The 12,266-nt window shown below is 56.0% G+C and overlaps 1 protein-coding gene across 1 annotated transcript in view; it reads left to right on the plus strand.

Moving 5' to 3' along the window:
- Positions 1–12,266, plus strand: part of ANKRD24 (ankyrin repeat domain 24) — a 22,890-nt gene that overhangs the window by 8,690 nt on the left and 1,934 nt on the right. Inside the window, exons 2-17 of the mRNA XM_042782336.1 lie at positions 896–982; positions 1,092–1,222; positions 1,304–1,392; positions 2,131–2,195; positions 2,665–2,722; positions 5,248–5,318; positions 5,507–5,613; positions 5,744–5,931; positions 6,417–6,445; positions 7,049–7,129; positions 7,247–7,354; positions 8,838–8,876; positions 8,971–9,069; positions 9,505–9,577; positions 9,821–9,939; positions 10,095–11,630. Coding sequence (XP_042638270.1) covers positions 896–982; positions 1,092–1,222; positions 1,304–1,392; positions 2,131–2,195; positions 2,665–2,722; positions 5,248–5,318; positions 5,507–5,613; positions 5,744–5,931; positions 6,417–6,445; positions 7,049–7,129; positions 7,247–7,354; positions 8,838–8,876; positions 8,971–9,069; positions 9,505–9,577; positions 9,821–9,939; positions 10,095–11,630 — 2,880 coding nt within the window. The remainder of the gene's footprint in view (positions 1–895; positions 983–1,091; positions 1,223–1,303; positions 1,393–2,130; positions 2,196–2,664; positions 2,723–5,247; positions 5,319–5,506; positions 5,614–5,743; positions 5,932–6,416; positions 6,446–7,048; positions 7,130–7,246; positions 7,355–8,837; positions 8,877–8,970; positions 9,070–9,504; positions 9,578–9,820; positions 9,940–10,094; positions 11,631–12,266) is intronic.

Consider the following 12,266-nt stretch of genomic DNA (forward strand, 5'->3'; position numbering starts at 1 on the left):
GGAGGGGCGGGCGCGGGGCCGCCTCCTCTCCCCTTCCTCCCCTCCCCTCCCCTCCCCTCCTGGAGTGCGTGGGGCATAGACCCCCAGGCCCGGAGAGGATGGGTGTTTAGGGGGTAGGATGTGGGGCAGCTGTGAGGGGCTGGACAGGATATGTGGGGAGCCACATGGGGATTTCGGGGCAGTTTTGAAGACAGATGGGACATTTAGGAGATTGAAGAGGACATTGGGGGACAGATGGGTTCATTTGGGGGACAGATTGGCAGCTCTTTGGGAGGATAGTTTTTGGGAAAGATACTGATATTGGACAGCAACTTCCAAGCACATTTGCAGGCTTCTTTGGAGGACATTTTGGGGCGCGGTTTCGGGCAGTGCCTGGCGTTGGGAGGACAATGTCAGAGAGCCTTGGACGGACGCTGTTGGAGGATATTTTGGGAAGCAGTTCTTAGGCAGAATTTTGGAGAACACGTTAGGAATTTCGGGGAGAGATTTTGGAATATATTTCAGGTTCCAGTTTTGAGGGAACAGGTCTTGGGACTTTGGGGACAATCGTGGCAATTTCAGGAGGCCAGTGTGGAAGGAAAGATGAAAGAGGATGGCTGTGAGGGACATTGAAAGGGGCTCTTTTTAGGGGTTCCAATGGGAAGACTTCAGAGGGTAATTTGTAGAGACGTGTATCTATTTGAAGGGACGTTGTTGGAAAGTGTTTTCACTAAGGGACAAGCTGGGGCCTAGGTATGGGAACAACTCTTTGGAAAGAAATGCTGGGGCTGGTCAGGGGGTGGGAGGTGCTGGCAGGGGGTAGACAGCTGGGGCGGTGGACCTGGGGGCAGATGCCAGGGACGCAGGCTTGGGGACACTGTCTCAGGCCCCTGCCCAGGACCGCCTCCCCCTGCAGCTGCACCTCAGCCCCACTGAGCTCGGCTCCTGCCCACCCTGCGGCCCCTGCCCCATCCCGAAGCCGGCAGCCAGAGGCAGGCGCCAGGCAAGTGCCCAGGGGCGGGCGCCAAGAGCCCAGCGCCCATGCCTTCGGGAGGGGGGACGGGCAGCGGCCAACTCGCCTGGCCCCACGTGCCTCTGGCTGTGCCCCTCAGAGCCAGGACTGGGGCCGAAGCGACGAGCGGCTCCTGCAGGCTGTGGAGAACAACGACGCCACGCGGGTGGCTGCCCTCATCGCCCGCAAGGGGCTGGTGCCCACGAAGCTGGACCCCGAGGGCAAGTCCGCGTGAGTGCCCACCCCCTGGATAGCCAGATGACTGAGGGGTGGTGGTGATCCTGAGGCTGACCCCTGACCTCTGACCTCCAGGTTCCACCTGGCAGCCATGAGGGGCGCAGCCAGTTGTCTGGAGGTGATGCTGGCACAGGGTGCCAATGTCATGAGCACCGATGGGGCAGGTACTGCCAGCCGGACCCCAGGGGCCAGGGGAGGAACTCAGTCCGGTTGCCCAAGGGTCCAGCCAGGCCCTGTTGACAAAAGGGTGGGGGTTCCCTTCCCCTCCCTTGCCCCGTCCCTGGCCCCAGGGAAGCTCAGGGGCATGTCAGACTGCTGGGTCCCAGGACAGAGCCCCAGGCTGGCACCATTCCCGGTGAGTCAAACACTGGTGGATGAATAAATTTGGGGGAGGACCTGGGACTGCGGTGGTGGTTGAATCAGAGGAAGGATCTGGGACAGGGTGGTGTCTGGGGCCTGGGGACGGTGAGGGGTTCAGGAGAGTCCTTGGAGCCCAGGATCAAGGAACTGACTGAGAAGCTGAGGCTTTGGACAGTAGCAAAGCCAGGGACGTAGCTGGCACATGGAACAGCAAGGGGTCTGTAGGTTATCAGGACGGACATGCAGAACAACCGTGGCTTATGGTGGGCCTAGCTGGAGCTTGGGCATATGAAGTAGCCAGGGGTGGGGAGTAACTGAAGGTATAGGAGGTGGGGGGGGAGCTGAGATGCGGTTGTCTGGGACACAGACCAGCTGCGCTTGGAAAGCTTTCAGCTACAGGAAGCCGCCAGGCTTTGAGAAGTGTTTGGGGGCTGGCCAGACACTGAAAAGTACCATAAACATTTGACACAGGGGGAAGGCATGGTGAGCAGCTGGGAAGTCCTGGGGTATCTGGGGCCCCAGGAAGTCTTCTCTCCCGTTAGGTTATAACGCTTTGCACCTGGCCGCCAAGTACGGGCACCCACAGTGTCTGAAGCAACTGCTCCAGGTTATTTGTTTTCTTGTCTCGGATACTCCCCGAGCCCTAGATACTCTTCTTGAAATCCTAGAATTTCCTTGACCTCCTTTTACTGCTGAGCCCCAGCTACTCCCTGGAAAACCAAATACTCCCCTAGTGCCCAGATACCCCCCACAGCCAAGATACACTCCCAAGACCAGGTATTTTCCTGGCCCCAGTGTCTCCTCAAACCCCAGCTACTTCGTTAGCCACAGCCCCCTCCCAGAGTCTCAGCTGCTTCCCAACTGTCTGGGAGCCCTCAGGGATTTCCTCTTTCTCATGAACTCCCAGGAAAACACAGGGTCACTTGAGGGCCCGTTAGGAGATGGGCTCCACAGAGCAGGCAGATGGGAGGGCAGGAAGGGGCAAGGCAAAGAGCCTGAAATAGGGAGGAGCCCAGTGTGGAGGAGGGCGGTCCTAGGGATGGCCCCGCCTCCATTGACTTGCCCCTCCCTCCCAGGCCTCCTGTGTGGTGGACACTGTGGACAGCAGTGGGTGGACAGCCCTACATCATGCAGGTGGGTGCAGCCCAGCCCTGGCCTGCCCACCACAGCCCATAGGGGGCCAGTCTTGGGGATTAGTCTACCCAGGGTCCTTGGGATCTGCTGTGAACCTTCCTGTCTCCTTCTTTCCAATGCGAAGCACTAGGGTTCAATATTACTCCTCATAGTGACCCCTAAAGTCATGGACTGTTACCCAAGATGAGGGAACCCAGGTCAACTGACCCCAAAGTGCAGCCTACTATGAACCAAGCCTTTGTGAGAATATGGGGGTGACCCTGACTTATAGTACCTTTGAGGAACTCCTAGGGAGGCTGGGGATGGCCAAAGGTTGGGCAGCCAGTCCTTCATAACCATCAAATCCAAACTTGTTCCTGGTGAAGGTGCCAGGGAACCCCTGAGCCGGGACCCAGAGTCCATCCACCATGCCTGTGCGATTTGCATGGCATTCACTGATGACCCAAGAAATATCTGTTCTTTCGGAAACAGTAAACTTGACTTTGCTTTGGTGTTTTAAAAAACCAAACCAAACTCACTGCCATGTTTTGGTTCACAGCCAAATGCTTTAACTGCTTTACCACCAGAGCGCCTTGATTGGGGTTGTAGTCACCTGTTTAAGTGCTTTGCAGTTGGAGTACGCTGCCACCTAGTGGCAACAGTGCCTTTGTTACATGATAAAAATTCATGGGCTTATTCGTTCAACAGATATTTTGCTAAGTACTTACAACGTGAGGAGCTCTAGTGTCACTGTGGTTAAACCATTGGGCTGCTAACCAGAAAGTGGGCAGTTCGAACCCACCAGCTGCTCTGCGGAGAAAAAGATGGGTCAGTCAGCTTCTGTAAAGATTACAGCCTTGGAAACCCTATCAGGAAGTTCCACTCGGTCCTCTAGGGGCGCTATGAGTTGGAATCAACTTGGTGGCAGTGGGTTTGGTTTGCGCTTTGCTTCTGTAAAGATTAAACCAACCAAACTAACTGCCATTGAGTCGATTCTGACTCATAGCAACCCCCTTTGGGTTTCCAAGGTGGTAAATCTTTATGGACGTAGACTGCCCAGTCTTCCTTCCACAGAGTGGCTGGTGACTTTGAACTGCCAGCCTTCTGGTTAGCAGTCAAATACTTTAGGTACTACACCACCAGACTTGGAAACACTATAGGACAGTTCTACTCTGTCTTCTAGGGGCACTGTACGTCAGAATCGGCTTCATGATGGTAGGTTTTGGACCTACTATGTGTCAGGCCCTGTTCTAAGCATTGGGGATATAGCATCAAACAAAACCCCATGACCTCTTGATCACACAGCAGGTATTCAGTTTGTTGAATGAAAAAATAGATTCTTGTGCTTAATCAGACTGTCTTCCAATGTTCTGGGACTCAAGCCCAGAGGAGGCCAGTGGCCATGCTCTCATGTAGACTGGACAGCCTCCTGGAGCACCTCTTTGCCTTCATTTGATCCTGTTCACACAAAAGCCAGAGGCATCTCTTGAAATCTCTTTAAATCACCTTAAATACATGATGTCACCCCACTGCTTAAAACCTTCCCCTGCCTCCCTATAGTCCCCCTTCAAGGACCCACAGAGTCTGGCCCCCTGATTTCTCCAGCCACATCTCACACCATGCTCCACCTCCTCCTTTGAGGCTCTGAACATATACACTTCCTTGTCCTTACCGCACTCTTTCCTATCTCAGGGCCTTTGCACATGCAGTTCCCTCTCCCTGGTATACCTTTCCCTCCTGCTTTTCATCTGCGAAACTCAGCACTCACGTTAAACCCCACGAAGCTTGCGCAGCCCAGCTAAGGTCACATGCCTCTGGTAGAGATTCTTAACACTCAATGAGGATTGGCACATAGTAGGCACACCGTGCAGCCCCTGGTGACACACACAATTAAGCACTGGCCTAGTGACCCACCCAGAGGTGTCTCGGAAGAAAGTCCTGGTGATCTGCTTCCAAAAGACCCAGTATGAAAACCCTATGGAGTGCAGTTTTCTGCAGCACGTGGGGGCACCAGGTGCCAGTTCGTTAGGCACACAGGAAGTGCTGTGTGGATCAGAGCAGGGAAGTACATGGAAATCAGTTAAAGCTCCACCTTAAGAGAGAATCAGGGCCAAACATGCAAGGAGCTTGGTGCTGGGAGTTAGGAGACCAGGATCCTAAATGGGACTCTCTGCTGCTGACCCCATTGAGTGACCACGGGCCAGCCAGGCCTCAGTTTCTTCATCTGTAAAATGGCAGTCATGCTATTGATCACCCAAGGCAAGTGGCGCTTTCTCATGAAATAAAGGATAAGAATCACAACCAGACAGAAAAGCCACTGTCCAGTCCATTCTGACTCACAGCGCCCCTAGAGGACAGAGTAGAACTGCCCCAGAGGGTTTCCAAGGTTGTAAATCCTTTAGAGAAGTAGATTGCCTCATCATCTTCCCACAGAGCAGCTTGTGTGTTTGAATCACTGACCTTCTGGTTAGCTGCCAAATGTCTTACCCGCTATGCCACCAGAGTTCGTTGCTCTGACCTGTCTACTCCCCTTTTCTCTTTACCAGCGGCTGGCGGCTGCCTCTCCTGCTCAGAATTGCTCTGCTCCTTCAAAGCACATTTGAATCCCCGAGATGGGGTGAGCCTCTGGGACCTTTTGGGGAAAGATACAGTACTTGCTGTGTGCTGCCACCAAGTGGCAGCATTGCAAGCCCTTTTTGCAAAATGTGAGAAAGTTTAGAGTAAAGCTCAGGGTCACCCATGTATGTGTTGCTACTTCCCAGAGTCAGCCTCTCATACTCCCATTTCATCCCTTCTTCTTTACAGTCAGGTGCAACACCCCTCATCTTAGCAGCTCAGATGTGTCACACAGATCTGTGCCGCCTCCTCCTGCAGCAGGGCGCTGCCGTGAATGACCGGGACCTGCAGGGCAGGTGAGCATCTTCCCTCCTGACTGAGCCACTGTGTGCTGTGTGACTTTGGGCAAGTGTCTTAACCTTTCTGATTAAGAGTGTTGGGGTTTGGGGAAGTCCTCACCCCCTCAGTGGCTTGCTCCCCCAGTAGGACAGCCCTGATGCTGGCCTGTGAAGGGGCCAGCCCGGAAACAGTGGAGGTGCTGCTACAGGGCGGGGCCCAGCCAGGCATCACCGACTCGCTAGGCCGGGACGCAGCTCACTATGGCACACTCTCAGGAGACAAACTCATCCTGCATCTCCTGCAAGAGGCAACCCAGCGTCCCTCACCACCAAGCGGTATGCAGGCTCTGCCTCTAGGCAGTTTCAAGAACCCCCAGCTCCTTCTAGGCAGTTGCTTGTCACTCCCTTTTCTCTTGTACATAGTTTCAAGGTACCCCCTATGTGCTGCATTATAGGAGGTTTCATGACTTCCCCAGTCCTACTCAGGACAATTTCAAGGAGCCCCAGAGCAGGGTAATGTGGGGTCCACTCTGTTTTAATGGGTCATCCTTAATCCTGGCTCTTTGCTTCTGCTAAGAATCAGCACCCCCACACTCCCCAGCCTGGAGATGCCACTGTCCTCTCCTTTTTCAGTTTTAAGTCCCTCCTACCAGCATTCTGCCAAAGTGGTGGATTTCTACCTTAAAAATCCTGATTGTCAGGGAGTTGGGAGCCCCTGCCACAAGTTCCTTGGATCCCCACTAATGCTTTCCCTGGGACTGGGAGTGGGGTCCGCAGAACGGAATGCCTGACCCTGCTTCCCTCCTTCCCCTCCCTCCCAGAAGATGACTCAGGCGAGGCTTCATCTCAGGTATGGATCCCAAAACAGTTAACAAGTCCCCCTCCCTATGGACACACTACCCCTTATCCCCACGCCGCCAAGCTTCGTGGTAAGTAAAGGAGGAGATGATTTCCATCCCCAGGTTATGACAGGCAGAAGGATCTGTTGGGAAAGAATGCTACCTTCAGGGTACGCTGCCACCAGGTGGCAGCAGCATCCACAGGATCACTCCCAGAACTAGGTGCGAAAACTGGGAAGAGGTGCTAAATTGTGGCACTGGCACAGAGTGATGGAGGGGACTGAGGTTGGTGAGGGCTGGAGAAATCAAGGAAGCCTTTCTGGAGGAGGGAGGCCTGGCCTCTTTCCCTCTCCCAGCTCTGCAGCACCTCAGCTCCACAAAGAGAGGAAACTTGGAGACAATCTGGTCCAGAGAGGGGCAGAATAAAGAGTAAGACCTGGACCACTCAGGGGACATCATCTTGCCTCCTTTTGTGCTGTGTTAAGTGAGGCTGAGAGAGAAAGGGACTTGCTCAGGGTCACACAGGAAGTCAAGGCAGAGCTGGGGCTGGCTGAGTTGGTTTATTCGGGTGGGAGGCTGGCAGGTCCCCCATGTGTGCCCCTTCACCCCATCAGAACTCTGTGTCCAGCCGTGAGAAGCCAGGGGCCTCCAAGAAGCGCAAGGCCCCTCAGCCCCCCGCCAGCATCCCTATGCCGGTGAGAGATGCCTGGCCGTGGGGGAAAACGTGGGGAGAAGCGGGGAAGTCTGGCTCAGGTGTGGGTGAGGACAGCTCCCAGGCCTCATTGAAAGGCGGGTCCCTGGGCGGGGGACAGGATGACCGAGATGCCTATGAGGAGATCGTGCGGCTGCGGCAGGAGAGGGGCCGCCTGCTGCAGAAGATCAGGGGCCTGGAGCAGCACCAGGAGCGGCGGAGGCAAGAGGTGAGTGGCAGCCCCGGGCCAGGGCCGGGCAGGGTACAGTTTTAGGGGGAAGACTGCCCTATCTTCCCTGCCTCCCCTCCTCTTCTCTCCCCTCGCTCACTCGGCTCCAACCACAGGGGCCTCCTCTCCAGCTCGCCAGGCCTGGTCCTACCCCAGGGCCTTTGAACAGGCTGAGGCCTCCATCTGCAATGCCTTTGCCCTCCAGTCTGTTCTCCAAGCAGCAGCCAGAGGGAGCCAGTGAGCACCCGAGTCAGGGCCCATCTTTTCTCTGCTCCAGCTCTCCAGGACTCTCACATTGGTTGAGCGAAAGCTGGAGTCCTCCCCTGGGCCACAGGGCCCTGCATGACCTGCCCTGTCCCCTCCCCTCCTCCCCTCTCCCCCTCGCTCACTCCTCTCCAACCACACAGGCCTCCTCACTGTTTCTCCAACTCACCACCAGACCCGGTCCTGCCCCAGGGCCTTTTCACGGGCTGTGCTCTAGGCCTGGAAGTCCTCCCCCAGACACCTGCAGGGCTCTTCCCTCCCCTCTTCAAGTCTTTGTTCCAATGGCCCCTTCCCAAAGAGACCTTCCCTGCCCAGCTTAATCTAAATTGTTGTTGTTGTTGTGATGTGCTGTCCAGTCAGACTCAACTCATAGCGACCCCTCCTTGGGTTTCTGAGGCAGTATTTTTTGTAACCCCCCTCATTTCCAAGCCCCTTATATTTTTACCCATAACACTTGTCGCTATGGGACATATACTTTCTCCACGGTCCCATTAGACTGTAAGAGGGCAGGCAAGGTTGATGGTGCCTGACTCCCAGTAGGAGTTTAATAAATTTTTATTGAATGAAAGAATATTTGAGTGAGTGAGTGAGTGAATGAATGAATGAATTGGTGGGAGAAACAAGGTCTGGTCCAGTCTGGCCTTGATAACTACAGTAGATTCTCGATATTTGCCCTGACAGTGTGCTATAAAGTCCCTGGGGATACTGACTTAGCGAATAATGGACCAGCTTTATTCAACTTCAGCTGGGAATGTGCCCATCAGGCCACCCCAATGTTTCTCTACTCTGTGCATGCCTGCGAAAGCCTGCGAGAGCACCACAGTGTTTTGGGTTACAGAGAAATCTTAGCAAGTAGGAAAATTTGCAAACAAAGAATCCATGAACAATGAGGATCAACTGTACTTGGTAATGAGTAGAATCAGGTACACAGTAGGCACTCAATAGACACTCAATGGATACTTGGTAATGAGTGAGCAGGCAGAATAGCGTGGCACACAGTAGGCACTCAGTAAATACTTATGCGTGTGTGGGTAGAACAGCACTTGGCACACAGTAGGTGCGCAGTAAATTCTTGTGGAACTAATGAGTGGGAGGAGCAGTGTGGGGTGTCCAGTGGATAGTCAGTGGGCACATGTGGATGGAAGAGGGGGTTGCTAGCAGGAGGTGGGCCGGCAGACGCCCCAAGCTCAGAATCCAACCCTTGTCCCATCAATTGCAGGAGCCAGAGGCCAGCTCCCTCCACAGCCTAGAGAGACAGGTAGGTGAGGAAGGTGGGGAGGGAGCAGCAGCCCAAGCTCTCCTCCTTGGGGAGTCCCTCCCAGAGGCCAGCTGAGCCCCCCACTCCTCCCCAGGTGCAGGAGCTGCAGCAGCTGCTGGCAGAAAACCAGGAAGAGAAGGAAAGCCTGGGACGAGAGGTGGAGAGTTTGCAGAGCCGGCTGTCCCTGCTGGAGGTGCACCCGTGGGACGTTAGGGGGCATGTGGGCCTGAGAGGGCAGATGGGGGGTCAGGTGGGGACCCTTCCCCTGACAACCACCTTCATACACAGTCTCATGAACAACACGACAGACAGACATACTCACACACACGATCACACACGGACAACACACCCACAAATACATATCATCCACTCATACTGCCGTGGAGTCAGACCCGACTCATAGCCTTGGGTTTCCGAGGCAGTATCACTACGGAAATAGATTGCCCAACCTTCCTTCTGAGGAGTGGCTGGTAGGTTTGAAGCCTTCTGGTTAGCAGTTACATGCCTTAGGTACTTCACCACCAGAGCTCCTACAAGTATATATATACAACATACATACGGGCACTTCTCAAAACACACGAGCAGAGGCGGGACAGAACCCTGAGCCGAACTCCGTCCCCACCCCCAGAACGAGCGGGAGAACACCAGCTACGACGTGGCCACCCTGCAGGACGAGGAAGAGGAGCTGCCTGACTTCCCAGGTGAGCCGCCCACTCCTGTCCTGCTCGTGCACTGGAGACCGGGGGCATCCTTGCCTCATGCTCTGGAGTCCCCGGAGATGGCGCCCCAGCTCACAGGTGTGGAGGTGTTGGAAGCTGAGGTAGAGGTTTGCACTCATTTATTTTTTGTACCGTTGCCTAAGCCTGGTCTGCCCGCCATCGCCTGCTGCGACCCCAGACTCCTCCCTCTGGGGTCCTGGGGCCTGACTTCGTGCCCTTCTCCAGGGGCCGAGGCACTGCTCTCCAAGCGCCTGAGCCCGTCGGTCCTGGAGCTCCTGACCTCGCTGCAGGACCGGGTGGCCACGCTCACCAGACAGAACCAGGAGCTGATGGAGAAAGTCCAGGTGGGGAAACCGAGGCACGGCGCTCTAATGACCTGGGGGTTTGGCCCCTGAGCTCAGGGGGGCACGTTGCTGAGTCTGTGGGCCTGGGAGGGCAGGCCGTTTTGCCACTTCAGCTGTTGCCTGACCACCCCCCAATTCCTCCCTTCCCCCCCCAGGTCCTGGAGAACTTCGAGAAGGATGAGGCAGAGGTGAATGGGTCGGCCGAAGTCATACCCCTGGTCCTCTACGACGCCCTCCGCGCTGAGTTCGACCAGCTCCACAGGCAGCATGCCGAGGCCCTGCGGGTGCTGGGGCAGCGGGACTCCCAGGGGGACCCTGGAGAGGAGGAGGCAGCCACGGGGACAGGCAGGGGTCGAGGAGCCAGTGTCACCACAAATGGACCAATAGAGACGGAGCTCAATGGCCGCACGGCTCCGGAGTCCAAAGCAAATGGAGTAGAGACCACAGATGAGGAGGCCACAGGGGCCGAAACCACAAAGGCTAGGACTTTGGAAACAGCATCCACAGAGGCTGAGCCCACGGAAGCCGGGGCCACAGAAACAGAGGGCTCAGGCGCTGTGGCCAGAGAAACAAAGGCAGCCATGGTGGCCGAAGCCACAGAAGTGAAGGCTCCGGAAGGGGCAGAAATCACCCTGATGACGGCCACAGGGCCTGAGGCCACTGCCTCTGAAGCCACGAAGATGAAAGCAGAGGAAGCCAAGGTGAAGGTCAATGGTGCGGGTGCCACGGAGGCAGAGCTCACAGGCACAGAGAACACGGATATGCAAGCCACGGGGGCGGAAGCCACAGCCCTTGGAGTCCTCACTGGCCCCATCCTACATCCAGGTGCAGCTGAAGCCTCAGAGAAGCTCCAAGTGGAACTGGAGACCAGGATCCGTGGCCTGGAGGCGGCGCTCTGGCAGCGAGAGCAAGAGGCAGCCGCTGAGCTGGAGGCGGCCCGTGGCGAGTGCCAGGCCGCGGAGGCTGAGGCAGGCCGGCTGCGGGAGAGGGTGCGTGAGGCCGAGGGCAGCGGGGACGGCGAGAGCAGCGGGGGTAACATCATCCAGCTTCGCGCGGCCTTGGAACAGGCCCGGGAGGACCTCCGGGACCGGGACTCGCGCCTTCGGGAGCTGGAGGCGGCCTCGGCCTGCCTGGATGAGTCCCGAGCCGGTCGGCTGCTGGCTGAGGAGGAGGCCCGGGGTCTGCGAGCAGAACTGGCCCGACGGGAGGAGATGCGGCTGGAGCAGAGCCGGGAGCTGGAGGTGTTGCGGGAGCAGCTGGCCACGGCCGCAGCCTCTGAGGAGCAGCAGCGGGCAGCGGCCGCTGCCCTGGGCCAGGCCCGGGACGCGGCGGAGGCTCAGGCCACTGAACTGGCTGCAGCCTGCGAGGAGGCCCGACAGAGCCTGGCGGAGCTGCGTGAGGCCTCCGAAGCCCTCCGCCGGACCTCAGTGCCGGCTTCTGAGCACCACCGGCTTCAGGAGGAGGCCCTGGAGTTGCGGGGGCGGGCGGCCAGCCTGGAGCAGGAGGTGGTGGCCACGGGCAAGGAGGCGGCTCGGCTCCGGGCAGAGCTGGAGCGTGAGCGTGCGGGCAGCGTGGCACGCTCAGAACATGAGCGTGTGGTGGGTGCACTTCAGGCCAGCGTGGCCAGGCTGGAGGGGCAGCTGGAGGAGCTGGGACGACGCCACGAGAAGACCAGCGCTGAGGTCTTTCAGGTGAGCATGGTCAGCCCCCCACCAGGCGGCCTCTTTTGACCCTGCAGCCTCGGACTGGTTCCACCCCATCACTTTCAACTCAACAGACAATTGGCTCTGCAGCCAGACTGATCTCCTGGATGTTCCAACTTTTTTTTTTTTTTTTAAAACCCTCTGGCTATTTGGATGCTATCATTTTTTTCTTTTTTCTTTTTTAATGGTTAGCACTTTTTGTGGTCTTTTTACAAAATCTTTGATATCCCAAGATCATGAAAACATTCTCCTATATTTTCTTCTGTTCAGTCTATGTATATGGTGTGAGGTAAGTGCTCATTAAATGTTAGCCAGAATAACTATTTTTCCAAGGACACACTCTTTGCATCAGTTAAACCTCTCATCCAGTTCCTAGAGTTTACAGTCCAACTTAACCCTTCCCACCTTCCTTTTATTTTCCAAGATTTACCTTCCTCATCATCACGTCTGTTTGGGGTAAAATTTATAAGTCTGATTTGATTTATCAATCAGTTTAGGGGTTACTGTTTTTCTAACTGTTCGTATAAGGAACCCTGGTGGTTCAACAGTTAAGCACTCGACTGCTAACAGAATGGTAGATGGTTCGAACCCATCAGCTGCTCTGCACGAGAAAGATAAGGCAGT

The sequence above is a fragment of the Orycteropus afer genome, unplaced genomic scaffold (assembly GCF_000298275.1).
Source record: "Orycteropus afer afer isolate SDZICR_OR568_19922 unplaced genomic scaffold, OryAfe1.0 scaffold00291, whole genome shotgun sequence".
Lineage (NCBI taxonomy): Eukaryota > Metazoa > Chordata > Mammalia > Tubulidentata > Orycteropodidae > Orycteropus > Orycteropus afer.